The sequence below is a fragment of the Pelecanus crispus genome, chromosome 4 (genome assembly GCF_030463565.1).
Source record: "Pelecanus crispus isolate bPelCri1 chromosome 4, bPelCri1.pri, whole genome shotgun sequence".
In the NCBI taxonomy this organism is placed as follows: domain Eukaryota; kingdom Metazoa; phylum Chordata; class Aves; order Pelecaniformes; family Pelecanidae; genus Pelecanus; species Pelecanus crispus.
This window is the reverse complement of record NC_134646.1, coordinates 57,973,239-57,987,706: the sequence shown is the minus strand read 5'-3', so window position 1 is coordinate 57,987,706 and position 14,468 is coordinate 57,973,239. Positions and strand designations below refer to the sequence as shown.

At 43.9% G+C, this 14,468-nt stretch overlaps 1 protein-coding gene across 1 annotated transcript in view; it reads left to right on the top strand.

Annotated features, from left to right (window-relative positions):
* ATP10D (ATPase phospholipid transporting 10D (putative)) overlaps positions 1-14,468 on the top strand; it is a 48,199-nt gene that overhangs the window by 22,325 nt on the left and 11,406 nt on the right. Inside the window, exons 11-16 of the mRNA XM_009484358.2 lie at positions 137-752; positions 2,223-2,332; positions 3,237-3,363; positions 6,278-6,462; positions 8,151-8,460; positions 9,771-9,847. Of these exons, the coding sequence (XP_009482633.2) occupies positions 137-752; positions 2,223-2,332; positions 3,237-3,363; positions 6,278-6,462; positions 8,151-8,460; positions 9,771-9,847 (1,425 nt within the window). The remainder of the gene's footprint in view (positions 1-136; positions 753-2,222; positions 2,333-3,236; positions 3,364-6,277; positions 6,463-8,150; positions 8,461-9,770; positions 9,848-14,468) is intronic.

The following is a 14,468-nucleotide window of genomic DNA, read 5'->3' as shown; positions in this document are numbered from 1 at the left end:
AGGCAATCAAACTCATGGTAAATTTTAAAGTACTGCATTCATTAAGAAACATATGTAGTTTGTAAGCTGTCCTTCTTTAAAGTAATAAAATATGAAGACTTTAACATAAATGCTTTCTCTAACTGTTCTGTTCCAGATGAGACTCCCTTCGCTGGGTAGGATGCCTATTAAATCGCTTGAGGAAATCAGGCAGATGTTCCAGAGGTTGTCAGTCCGGAGACTAAGTTCTTCCCCACTTCCAAGTGTAAAAGAGTCATCATCTGAAAGCCCGAATACTTTTGTGAGCAAACTGTCTATTTTCAAAATGAAACTGGCTTCACCTGCTTTGGATGGAGCTGCTCAAAGGGCTGCTGAGCCTCATGATACTGACAGCCCAGAAAATTCCCAAGTGCCTCAAGAACTAGATATGGTGAATGTAGCTGCTGGCTGTGAACACAACAGTGCTGCGTCATCTATTGAATTGTCTCCCTTACCTAAACTATGTTACGAAGCTGAGAGTCCAGATGAAGCTGCTTTGGTTCATGCTGCTAGGGCTTATAAATGTATTTTACAGTCTAGGGCTCCAGATCAAGTAACTGTGGACTTTGCAGGTCTGGGATCTTTAACATTCCAGCTTTTGCATATCATGCCTTTTGATTCAGTGCGGAAAAGGATGTCAGTGGTGGTTCGGCATCCAGTCTCCAACAAAGTGGTGGTGTACACAAAAGGTGCAGACTCAGTCATGATGGATTTGTTGAGAACTGCATCTGAAGGTATCTGTAAAACTTCTAATTCTTGGCTCACCTTTGTCATTCTTCAATACAGTTGAACAGAGGTCCTGATTCATGAGAAGAGACAAGTAATCAAGCAGAACTATTATATGTGAATAGTTCCTTATAGGGAACCCAGAAAGATAGTTTGCTTGTCACCTAGATATGGCTATGCTGTGTGCTGGTGTGGAAACTGAGAAGAGAGAAGCAGCTGTTGCTCAAAAGATTTAGTGGTGTCTTAGCAGACCCTCTGGAGCCAACTGAAGTATTTCCAGTTACAAAGTAAGGTCATCTGCTTGAATAGTTGGCTTCTGCTACACAGTGAGAGGTGTTTATTAGAATGAGATACTTTCTCGCCTTTACCTATGTTAGTGTTTCTGAGCTGTTGGAGAAAGGTATCAGTAGCAGATGTCACCTATTAGTGCTTTTTGACTTTTTTTTCCCTTGACTACTGACTATTTCTGTGTTTCTAGGTGTAATAATAATACCTATAAAGTTGTGTGGTGGCTCCTGCTGGGCCCTGTTGTTCGGTGGTAAACTTTTTTTGAATCTGCCACAGGAGGGATACACCATGTTGTTTAAGCCCTAACTGATGTATGCATACACTGTAGTGAACAGTCATTGATTTTTAACTGAAGTCAGTAAAGAGAAAGTATTATCTTTCTATGTTAGAAATAAATACCTAAATATATTTAAGTTCAGAAGATGTTCCAAGTTTTTGGTTTTTTTTTAATGGTTGGGAAAGTAATATAAAGGAATTATTTTTAAAGGCTTGTTTTCTACAAAAGGGAGTTTGGTTTCTATGTTCCTTGGCTGGCTGATCTTGATGAGGAAGAGGGATATTTCCAATTCCAAGAGTCAATTTTAACTCACCCAACATCAGCCATCTGAAGTCTAGAAAAAAAACCTCTGTAGGCCATGTGGCAGAAACAGGACCTCCAAAATTTGTCATCTTACTAGGGGGGTAATTTCATGTCCGGATGTGCCTCTCCTTGCTTTGATTCTCAAGGTACGTTTGGAACCTAACTTTGGACATGTCCAAAGTTAGGTAAGTTGAATGCCTGTCCGAATAGTCCACCCCTTAACAGTTATTTTTAAAAAAGCTTTTCTGTGACTGCCCTTTTAGGTCCTTCCCACTAGACCAGTGACAGTAAAGCTGCTTGAGTGTCTTTGGCCCAGTTCATTTTAGAAAATAATTTTATTTTAGAAAAACATTTTTATATACTAGTGGCATCCAAAGGTATATCAGTACAGGATACGTTCCCCCTCACTGCTTGTGCAGACTGGCGCACTCCATGCTCACTACAGATACAGCCACAGTGCGTTGTGTGAACATGAAGATACATTCATAATTAAAATAAAACCTGTTAACATTTTGGTATTTTTAAAACGCATTTAGACCTTCAAAATTTTCTGCTAAATTTAGCCTAAGAATGCATATTTAATTTGCTTTCTTTGCTTTTTTTGTGATAGTAGGCACTAATAATTCAGAAATGGAACAGAAGAAAATTAAAGAGAGAACTCAGAAGCATTTGGATGATTATGGCAGAAGAGGACTGCGCACTCTGTGTATTGCTAAGAAGGTATTCCTTTTAATACATATTTTTAAGAATGTTTACAGCCTGTGACCAACCTGAGTGGTGTCACCAATGGAGCAGAGATCACCACTTCTAAACAGATGCTTCCATTGCCATATTTTGTTTATCCTTATGTTCTTTCAGGAGGAATTTGTAAGTTGTCCCAAATCAATTCCTGACTTCAGTTACATTGCCATAGTTGTTGTCAGTTTAGGATACCAAGCAGCTTAATAGCCTAATTCTAAAACAGGGTTCTCAAATAGCCTGTTTTTTCCTCAAGAGTCCTGAGCAGGTCTGCCTGTGTGAAATTATATGCTGGCTGGAATTCCAGACTCAGAAAACAAATGAAGTCAGACCTCTTTATTGGGTTTCACAAACAGTTTGCAGTGTCACAAGCTCTGGATGCAAAACTTAGGTGATGTTTTGGGATTCCATTTTAAGTTCAAAGCTGCTCAGAAGTAAAATTCCATAGGGATTGAAACAGCCAAGAAACCTCTTTACAAAGCCTTATGCAAAGTGAAAGTACAGGCTCTGTAGCTGTACAGTCATCAAGCCATACACAGCTGTGCAGTGATCGTGTGGCTGTGTCAATGCTGCAATTAAAGAGCAGTAGGGAGAGTATAATGTGCTCACTGACCTGCCTACCTTCCATCTAAATGGAGAGCTGTGAGGCAGCTCCAGGAACTTGCAGGGTGCCAGTGAGTAACGTGGCTTGTGAAGCCTGGCAAAGTAATCAAACACTATGAACATTGTACTAAATCCATGGACATGTTGGGGCCTGTAATTAATGCACTGCCAGGGGCTGCACTTCTAGGTTCAGTATGTGGACAGCAGACGTAACTGATGACATTTGAGGCGCCTTTGAAAACACAATATAGATACATGCCATATGTTTTCTCTCCCTCTGTAGGTGATGAGTGATGCAGAATATGCAGAGTGGTTAAATCATCATTTTTTAGCGGAAACCAGTATTGACAATAGGGAGGAGCTGCTGCTTGAATCTGCCATCAGGCTTGAGACCGAACTAACTTTGCTCGGTAGGTAGAAAATACTGTAAGTCCCAGGAAACTGCTTATGATGTTCATAATTGGAATTTACCTGCAGAGAGCTGTGCTAACCTCAATTTGTGTAACACAACTTTCTACAAACCTAGAGTTTATTGTCACTCCTGGATTTTCGTAAATCTTGCTGGTAAGTTTGTACTAGTTGCAAAGCACACTGAAGAGAACTAGTGCTCTTTTGTTGTTTGTAAAGGGTAAAGTTGTACTGATTTTTTTTTTTTTTTAGTTGCGTTTCTTTTTTGTGCTCACTAGAGGTTTTAAGTATCATCATAATAAGCACATGAAATGATAATGACAAATCACAGGCCTGCCTGGGCAAACATTCACAGGGATCCCACTTCTGGACATGTTTTCCATCACTGCTACATTTGTGGCACAGCACAGTGCTTGTGCTGCGTCCTCCTGTAATCACATGGAGATAATAAGTCAGGTATGCTTCTGCAGGAACCATTCCTCTGATGGTCATTCAGCTGTGCAGAAATGGGGAGGCCAAAACAGAATGGAAAAACGTTTGGTGTAGATGTGTAAAAGGTAAACTGCAGGCAGTCTGGGATAATAGCTCTAGAGGACTGCCCAGCAAATAACATTTGCAAAACAAAGTGCAAAGATCTGACTGTGGTGGTAAAGGCAGCTCATGCTGGAAGCTGAAGAGAGACAGATCCTATTGTGTGGAAGGGTGTTACTTCCCTGATTTTGTGCCACATCTGCTCAGGGCAAATGCCATAAACCTTGATACTAAAAGGAATTCTGGGATTACTGGCTTCAGTTTCTGGAGAGAAGCCAGAGCAGTGCTGCTAGCTGCTGTAGTTTTAAGGGATGATGTGCTATACAGGTACCCTTTTGCACTAGAGTCGGCAGAGGGAAGTCCAGTTACTGTGGAGACCTGCTGTCCTGCAGGCCGAGGCATTTTTTTGTCTCATGTCTCTGGTGGGACAGTAAGCAATAGGGGTTGGCCCTAACATTAAATGGGAGTGAGAATAAGAAGGGTAAATTGCTTCATACTTCCAGGGTGCTTGCTGTTAGTACCTCTGCTATCTTAGTTACCCCCACCTGGGGCATATGTACATTGTGATCTGCAGAGTAGAACTACTTACAGTACTTCTCATTCTGCTTCTCCGAGCCTCCCTTTGCTTTCTTAACAAACATTGCCTGGTGTAGCTGCAGCTGTAACTCTGACTGTCCTCTTAGGCCTGAGAAATTAAGACTTTGTCCTCAAATAACAAGCAAAAATTCAAATCACCTCAGTATTGCTAGGATCATGGAGGACAGCAGTGGTTTGTAGTCCACTGCATAGGCAGGTATGAAATCCATATGGCTATATATAAAGCCTCAGGCCTTTATTTCAATGGAAATCTATTTCTGGAAAGAATAGTCCTAATGTGCAGTACTTAACTAAGCACACATCTGGATCTCAGCAGTATACATATTGAAACTGGCTTCTGTTGGATTACAGAGTGATCAGGTACCTCAGAAGGGGAATGTTAAGTGTATAGAGTTCCCAAGTTGAAACAACATTTTTCTCTCTTCCTTTGATGCCTGGCAGTGTCTCTCAAAGAAGCTTGCATCAAATAGATCCCAGCATCTTCCTTCCTATCTCTTTTGTTGACCTGCATCAAAATGCAGGCAGAGTGCAGAGCAAGGACCTGGAGGTTTTCATCTTCCTGGTGACCAGGGGCCATGAGTGCTGTGCCCTGTTGGCAGCTACTTACTGAAGAAATTGCTGTAGTGTCAGAAATTTGCCTGACTCTATCCATCCCCATAGGACAGTCAGTGCTTTATATACAAATTGCTGGCTACAGTTCCACACTAGAAACATGCTAGGAGGGAAAACTTTGAATTTTTTTATTGTTTGTCTTTCAGAATGAACCTAGCTGTAACTGGCTGAAGCTTCTTTCTGAGAAACTTTCTTAGCCTGAGAATTCCACAAGCCAAACAATGCCTCTTGGTTGTGATTTAGTACGATTTGTATTGTGAAAAAGCCATGAGAATGTCCCGTACCGTGGTACATCACTGACACTGCAGCTTTTCAGAGATGGTTCTGCTTTATGCTGGTGTTGTGTTACCTCATTGCCAGAACAGAAGAGTTTGTAAGCTGGTTTTAGGGACACAGGTCTGCCTGCTGTGCACAGCAGAAAAGAGAAGATCTCTGTTAAAGTCTCTATTTTTTTTGTTGAAAGTCTTTCTATAACCACTAAGGGGAGTGTGTTAGAGCAGGTGTTTCCTCCCTGTGGGGGAGTGTCAAGGTTGGCAGGAGAAAGAGCAAAACACAGAGTTTAGTGCTATGAATTGGAAGGACCTGGGACAGGAGGTACTGCAGCGATGAGTGGTTGAGAAACCTGATGATGAGTGGCAGGTCTTTGCAGCAGTGTGCAAAAATATGATATAAGAAGAAGGGATTTTGGTGTGGAAAAGTTGAGGGCTTGGGACAAGATGTATAGAGAATTCAGCCTGGAGCAGAGTTGAGAATAAGGAAGAGAAGTGGGCCTTGAGATAGGAAGGATTGAGGTGATACATGATAGAAGGTTTGGGGTAGTCTGAGGTAGGAGGAAGTGGGAATAATGGAGTATATTTGTCATGAGAAGCCTGGGAGTCTGTGTCCCACAGCCACTATGGGATGAAACAACCATGAGAATGAGAACAGTTGGCTTAAAAGGGTCTTGTGAAGAGTTGGAGGCCCCTGAGGCTGTAATGAGGGTATGTGTCAACAATCTCGCATGTGATGGGCTCTGGGACAGAAAGGTGTGGAAGGGTGGAATTCCCAAGCATGTCCCAGTAGGTTGTCTGTTTTGGAATGTGGATACACACAGAGGACCATCTTGTACTGTCACTCTTGCAGTGTTTTGGTTTGGGAAATACAGCAGCACTAATCCTTCTGTTTGTCTAAATTAAGGTGCCACTGGCATTGAAGATCGCCTGCAGGAGGGTGTTCCAGACACAATACAGGCATTACGGAAAGCAGGAATAAAAATATGGATGCTGACAGGTGACAAGAGAGAGACAGCTGTCAACATTGCCTATGCTTGTAAACTGCTGGAACCAGATGACAGAATCTTCACTCTCAAATCACAGAGTAGGGTGAGTGGAAAATTACACTTTTCTTCAAATTATTTTTTCTCTGCTGAAAAATTCAGTCAGGCTATATCACAGGGCAGTACAGAAAAATAAAATGTTCTCTGCTTTCCCAACCGACAAAATACAGCATGATTTCTTAGAAAATGAAAATACTGGAAAACTGACGGTTTGCTTCCTTGCAGATAAAATATGAAATCATTTATATGTATGTACATCTGTTTCTTTATATACATCCCTAAATGATGATTAATTATTTTAATTGAATAGACTGCTTGATTTCTCTTTGTGGTAGGTTGGACAGTTGACCTGCTTCGCATGTTACTAGAGATTTCAAACAGCTGTGAGTTACAGTATATTAGCAATGTAAGAATTATTGTCATGCAAATTCTACTGAATTGTCTTGTGCTGTTTTGTGTAATATATTCCCCCAGCCCTACTTGTCTTGCATAAATGTACAAAGAATTGTCCCCATTAAAGTACTTTGCACACTATTCAAGAAAACTAATCTGCCAACAATTTTATCAGAGAAAAACCCACCTTCTCCCCACCGCCCAGTAATGAGTCATGTGATAGAGTGGTTAAAAATGCTGCTGGTTTGGGTGGCAAGTTTAATCCTAATGATCATTGTGTCCTCTTGTGGATGCTTATAAACAGTTGGTTTTCAAATCTTGATTTTTATCAATTTTGGGTTTCTTACGAGAGATATTACTAACTGTAACTGGTAAAGCCAATGTATGAAATGTCTCTCCTCAGAGCAGAGACATGAAACCTGAGACTTCTCTAAAGGACTGGAGGATTGTTCCAAGACCTTTCGTTTTTCTTTTTTTCTCTGCTTATATGTTACTTTAGAAATTCAGTTTGTATCTGCCATAAAAGATTTTGTGGCAAGTGGTAACTGTGGGGAAAATAACGTGAGAAAGAAAGGACTTTTTGTCCAGTTGTGTTTGAGGAAAGCTTGGGGTTTGATTTTCACTAACACTTTTTTCTTCCTTTTTTCCTACTGGGGAATGAGTCTTACTTAACAGTGAGAACTGAGCCCCTTTTGCAGAAGTGCTCATCCTCCCTCTAACTGGGCTTTGAAGTAAAAAATAGACAAGATTTGATACTGTTGCATTTCAAAGTGAAATAATGAGAGGATTTTAGAATACATATTTTCTTCTCTATAGCACGAGCATTACATATATTGATATCAAGAATCTTTTGGGCATCTTACAATGATTCTGACAAGGTAGAAAATTCCACAAGGCCAGTTCTTCAGTAATTCTTTGCAGCTGACCTATAATCTGATTTGAAATGCAGTTTTGGCTTTGCATGCCAGACAAAAGAAATGTAGAGGGCAAAAGTCTTCTATCAAAGCTGTATTTATATTACAGAATCATTAATGGTTGTTTTTTCTGCTAGTCTATGAACATTTTCTGATTTGCTTCGGTTTTTTCCCTTCTCCTGGTACAATACCCAAGCCAATCTACTTAAGCAAAGTTAAATTACAGGCCCTTTTATTAACAACAGACTGCATACTTTGTGATTTTAAAGGGTTATTCAGCCTCATGTCTGAGTCTTTCTGGATTCAAGTGAAATACTACACAAGGGCAGCATTTGACCTTTTTCTCCGTATGTATTTTATATAATTGAAAAGGGAGCCAGAACACAAACAGTATTTAATAAGTTGCCTTTCTTTTGTCTTTAATTAGGATGCCTGTGCCTTGGTGATGAGCAAAATTTTAGAAGGCATCCAGAAGAATACTTCTGCCAAAAAAAGCCCCAGTCAGAAACTTGTGAATGTCTGTGCAAATCCCTCCATCCAAGCTCCAGGGCTCAGTGCAGGCCTGGTTATAGATGGAAGGACTTTAGAGCATGTCCTTCATGACAGCCTACAGAATATTTTCTTGGAACTCACAGAAAAATGTCGGGCTGTAGTCTGCTGCCAAGCCACACCATTGCAGAAGAGTGTCCTGGTCAAACTGGTGCGAAATAAGCTAAAGGCAATGACATTAGCTGTAGGTGAGTCCTGTGGTTATCTTCTCTCTGAAAAGAAGTAGAAGCCAGTTTCTTCTCTCCTATGATAGTTTTTGTTGATGTCTGTCACAAAATTTACTTTACAAGGGAGATAACCCTTTGAATTGTAGTTGTCTCTGGCATAAGATGATATTAGTCTTCTGAACTAGCAAATTTAGTCCATGATGTTAGTTAATTGCTGGATGGTAATCTAAAGCAACAAGAAAAGCAGCAGTCATGCACAGCGTTATGTAACATGTCCAAAGGAGCAAGTAAGGGGATTTACCTTGTCATTCTCCATCACAACCCCCCAAAATAGGGAGAGACAGGGGATGACTAGCTGTGATTTAAAACACCCATATTTTCTGTTCCAGCATACCAACTAAATTCTGACAAAAGGAACAACTAATATCCATTTGGAGAATATAGCTCAGTTCACTCAGGCCTTCTGCTTACTAATTCTGTTTTCCATAGGCTGCATTGTTGGCCATAAAAATGTTTCTCTCTGAACTGTCTGGTCTTCTTGTATATTGAACATGAGCCAGCAGTGTGCCCAGGTGGCCAAAGGCCAACAGCATCCTGGCTTGTGTCAGGAATAGTGTGGCCAGCAGGAGCACGGAGGTGATTGTTCCCCTGTATTCGGCGCTGGTGAGGCCGCACCTGGAATACTGTGTCCAGTTTTGGGCCCCTCAATACAAGAAAGACATTGAGGTGCTGGAGCGTGTTCAGAGAAGGGCAACAAAGCTGGTGAAGGGTCTGGAGCGCAGGCCTTATGAGGAGCGGCTGAGGGAACTGGGGTTGTTTAGCCTGGAGAAGAGGAGGCTCAGAGGAGACCTTATTGCTCTCTACAACTACCTGAAAGGAGGTTGTAGTGAGGTGGGTGTTGGTCTCTTCTCCCACGTAGTTGGCGACAGGACGAGAGGAAATGGGCTTAAGCTGCACCAGGGGAGGTTTAGGCTGGAAATTAGGAGAAATTTCTTCACGGAAAGGGTAGTCAGGCATTGGAACAGGCTGCCCAGAGAGGTGGTGGAGTCCCCATCCCTGGAAGTGTTCCAAAACCGGGTAGACATGGCACTTTGGGACATGGTTTAGTCTAGTCTACCCTTGATTGGTTTAGTGTGGATTTGGTAGTGTAGGTTAATGGTTGGACTGGATGATCTTAAAGGTCTTTTCCAACCTAAACAATTCTATGATTCTATTCTATGATATGTCTTTTCAAGCCACCTCCATGGTGATGTGACAGCCAGCAGAGCTGCCTCCAGGCATTCCAAATAGGAGAGGTTAGTTTTGATTTTTCCTCTTTTCTTTCTCTCTAGGTGATGGTGCCAATGATGTCAGTATGATCCAAGTGGCTGACACTGGTGTGGGAATATTGGGCCAAGAAGGCATGCAGGTAGGGTATACAAAGACAGCTGCAAATGACTTCAGATTCCATTTTAAATCAGCTCAGAGTTTACCCTGGAGGCCCAGTGGCTCCACGGTCTGTTACTGTACACGGGCAAGAGTTTGGAGCCTGAGCTCACAGCCAGGCCTCGGCACTCTTTCAGGAGCACTCAGAAGCTGAATGCTGCAGGGGTTTACACTGCAAGCAGCAGAGCTTGCTGCCTGTCATCAAACTCCCTATTACTCATGCCTTTCCTGCCTTGTCCTGGTTTCGGCTGGGATAGAGTTAATTTTCTTCCTAACAGCAGGCATAGTGCTGTGTTTTGGATTTAGTAGGAGAAGAATGTTGATAACAGGCTGATGTTTTTAGTTGTTGCTGAGTACTGCTTATGCTAGTCAAGGACTTTTTCAGCTTCCCATGCTCTGCCAGGCGCACAAGAAACTGGGAGGGGGCACAGCCAGAATAGTTGATCCAAACTGACCAAAGGGCTATTCCATACCATATGACGTCATGCTCAGTATATAAACTGGGGGGGGTTGGCCGGGGAGCAGCGATCGCTGCTCGGGAACTGTCTGGGTATCGGTCGGCGGGTGGTGAGCAATTGCATTGTGCATCACTTGCTTCGTGTATCATTATTATTATTATCATTATTATACTGTTACTATTAGCATTACTATTTTACTTTATTTCAATTATTAAACTGTTCTTATCTCAGCCCAGGAGTGTTTCTCACTCTTACTCCTCCAATTCTCTCCCCCCATCCCATCGGGGTAGGGGGAGTGAGTGAGCGGCTGCGTGGTGCTTAGTTGCTGGCTGGGGCTAAACCACGACAGTCCTTTTTGGCGCCCAACGTGGGGCACGAGATAACAACAGATTAATCAGAGTGTATTAAGGAGTCTGTTAACAGTTGCCGGTCACGATATTAGTTCTTCTGATCTGCACCATGTTCTTTTTTTTGCAGCACGCGTTAAAGCTTGCTGTCAGTTTGTGTAGTGTGCTATGCTCTGCAGTGATTCATGATCTTTTGCTTGGGAGGCTCCTTATCAAAGCCCTGACCTTGAGCATTCTTTGGTATTTGGGTTTCATACAGAAGTCACTACTGTACTTCGGGTACTACCTCATAGAGAGAGTTAGCAATTATACTTCTTACTCTGAGAGGCTTGTTGTGGAGGAAATACAGAATGGCACCTTTGCTGCTTTCTTCTATGATGTTTCCTCCTTCATTACAACAACTTTCCTGTATCTTGAACACCCCTGGGCAGTTAAGATACTTCTATTGATAATTCTTGGGAATGTTGTTTCCATTTTGATAAAGGTCAGTAAGCAGTTTAAAAATACCATCCAAAGATCTACCCCAAGGCTGGATAGTTATGAGTGGCAGGGTGTGTGGGATCGTATGCGCAAGTACCTAGGGCAGTGGGGACCTCCAGTGTTTTGGAACTTCACCCCTGAACAAGTGCAGAATCCTGAAGAATTAGTAAAGTATTTGGAAGAAGTATGTTGTCACCCTGGTAGCTCCAGAGAGACACAAATCATTGCAACATGCTGGGGACTGGCCCATGCCTATCGAGCCGTGGTCAACGCTAATCAGTACCCTCAAAAGAAAGAGAAGGTCTCTGGATCTGATGACAAAACAACAAGCACTGTGGCTACTCAAACCCCCACTACAGGCCCTGCGGCTACTCCAACACCCACTACAGGCCTTGCAGCTACTCAAACCCCTGCCCCAGGCACTGTGGCTACTCCAGCCACAGCCATGAGCACTGCGGCTACTCAAACCCCAGTGACAGACACTGTGGCTAAACCAGAGAACCAACCTGCGCCGGTATCAGTTGCCCCTATACAGAAGAAAAAATACACGAGGAAATCAGTTCGTTTAGTAAGGGATGAAGATGAACCAGGGCCATCACGAGAACCAGAGGAGGAAGAACCCATAAATGAGATGGTGACCACCCGATCCCTATCCCTGAGTGAGCTGCGAGATATGCGAAAAGATTTTGGTCGTCATCCAGGCGAGCACATCATCACCTGGCTGCTCCGATGCTGGGATAACGGGGCCAGTAGCCTGGATTTAGAGGGTAGGGAAGCCAAGCAGCTGGGATCCCTTTCCAGGGAAGGGGGCATTGACAAAGCAATTGGAAAAGGGGCAAAACCGCTCAGCCTCTGGAGGCGACTTCTGTCAAGCGTGAAGGAAAGGTATCCCTTCAAGGAGGATGTTTTATACCGCCCAAGCAAATGGACCACCGTAGAGAAAGGTATCCAGTACCTGAGGGAATTAGGCGTGCTGGAGGTGATTTACAGTGACCTGAATGATGAGCAGTTAACCAAAGACCCAGATGAAGTCAGGTGCACACAATCCATGTGGCGGAAGGTGGTACGGAGCGCACCAGCATCGTATTCCAACTCGTTGGCAATACTAGCCTGGAAAGACGACGAGGCACCAACGGTGGATGAAGTGGCTAGACAACTCCGGGACTACGAAGAAAAGCTCTCTTCCTCCCTACGGGCCTGTGTCTCGGCTGTGGAAAAACTGTCTGAAAAAATATGCCAAGAGTTCCAACAACTCAGAGAGGATCTGTCCTACTCCCCACCTGCACGGACCAGTGTCTCAGCCATTAGGAGTCAACGCCCCTATGCTCAAGAGAGAGGATATAGAGGATACACACCACGGGGCACCCTGTGGTTTTACCTGCGTGATTATGGAGAGGACATGAGAAAGTGGGATGGAAAACCCACCTCAACCTTAGAGGCACGGGTGCGTGAGTTGCAAGGAAAAACTATTAGAAAAGGCGGTTCTCCCAGGAAAATTGCAGCTCCAGTTTCCAGTGAACAGTTCCCGAGACAGAGTAAGAGGGCTAATTTTACTTCCGACCTTGATCAGGGAACTTTTGATTCACATTTACAGGAAGTGAACAACGAATACTGTGACCAGTGTTAGAGGGGCCCTGCCTCCAGCCAGGTGGAGGAAAGGGACAACCGGGTTTACTGGACTGTGTGGATTCGATGGCCTGGAACGTCAGACCCACAGGAGTATAAGGCTCTAGTGGACACTGGTGCACAGTGCACGCTAATGCCATCAAACTATAGAGGGGCAGAACCCATTTGTATTTCTGGAGTGACAGGGGGATCCCAACAGCTAACTGTACTGGAAGCTGAAGTGAGCCTAACTGGGAATGAGTGGCAAAAGCACCCCATTGTGACTGGCCCAGATGCTCCGTGCATCCTTGGCATAGACTACCTCAGGAGAGGGTATTTCAAGGACCCAAAAGGGTACCGGTGGGCTTTTGGTATAGCTGCTTTGGAGACAGAGGAAATTAAACAGTTGTCCACCTTGCCCGGTCTCTCAGAGGACCCTTCAATTGTAGGGTTGCTGAAGGTTGAGGAACAACAGGTGCCGATTGCTACCACAACTGTGCACAGGCGGCAATATCGCACCAACCGAGACTCCCTGATTTCCATCCATAACCTGATTCGTCGACTGGAGAGCCAGGGAGTGATCAGCAAGACTCGCTCACCCTTTAACAGTCCCATATGGCCAGTGCGAAAGTCTAATGGGGAGTGGAGACTAACAGTGGACTATCGTGGCCTGAACGAAGTTACACCGCCGCTGAGTGCTGCCGTGCCAGACATGCTAGAACTTCAATATGAACTGGAGTCAAAGGCAGCTAAGTGGTATGCCACAATTGATATTGCTAATGCATTTTTCTCCATCCCTTTGGCAGCAGAGTGCAGACCCCAGTTTGCTTTTACCTGGAGGGGTGTTCAGTACACCTGGAACCGACTGCCCCAGGGGTGGAAGCACAGCCCCACCATTTGCCATGGACTGATCCAGACGGCACTGGAACAGGGTGAAGCTCCAGAACATCTGCAGTACATTGATGACATCATTGTGTGGGGCAATACAGCAGAAGAAGTTTTTGAGAAGGGAAAGAAAATAGTCCAAATCCTTCTGAAGGCTGGTTTTGCCATAAAACAGAGTAAGGTCAAGGGGCCTGCACAGGAGATCCAGTTTTTAGGAATAAAATGGCAAGATGGACGTCGTCAGATCCCAATGGATGTGATCAACAAAATAACAGCTATGTCCCCACCAACTAGCAAAAAGGAAACACAAGCTTTCTTAGGCGTTGTGGGGTTTTGGAGAATGCATATTCCAAATTACAGCCAGATCGTAAGCCCTCTCTATCAAGTGACCCAGAAGAAGAACGAATTCAAATGGGGCCCTGAGCAACAACAAGCCTTTGAACAAATTAAACGTGAGATAGTTCATGCAGTAGCCCTTGGGCCAGTCCGGGCAGGGCAGGATATTAAAAATGTGCTCTACACCGCAGCCGGGGAGAATGGCCCTACCTGAAGCCTCTGGCAGAAAGCACCAGGGGAGACTCGAGGTCGACCCCTAGGGTTTTGGAGTCGGGGATACAGAGGATCCGAAGCCCGCTACACTCCAACTGAGAAAGAGATACTGGCAGCATATGAAGGGGTTCGAGCTGCTTCAGAAGTGGTTGGTACTGAAGCACAGCTCCTGCTGGCACCCCGACTGCCGGTGTTGGGCTGGATGTTCAAAGGGAGGGTCCCCTCTACACATCATGCAACTGATGCTACATGGAGTAAGTGGGTTGCATTGATCACACAA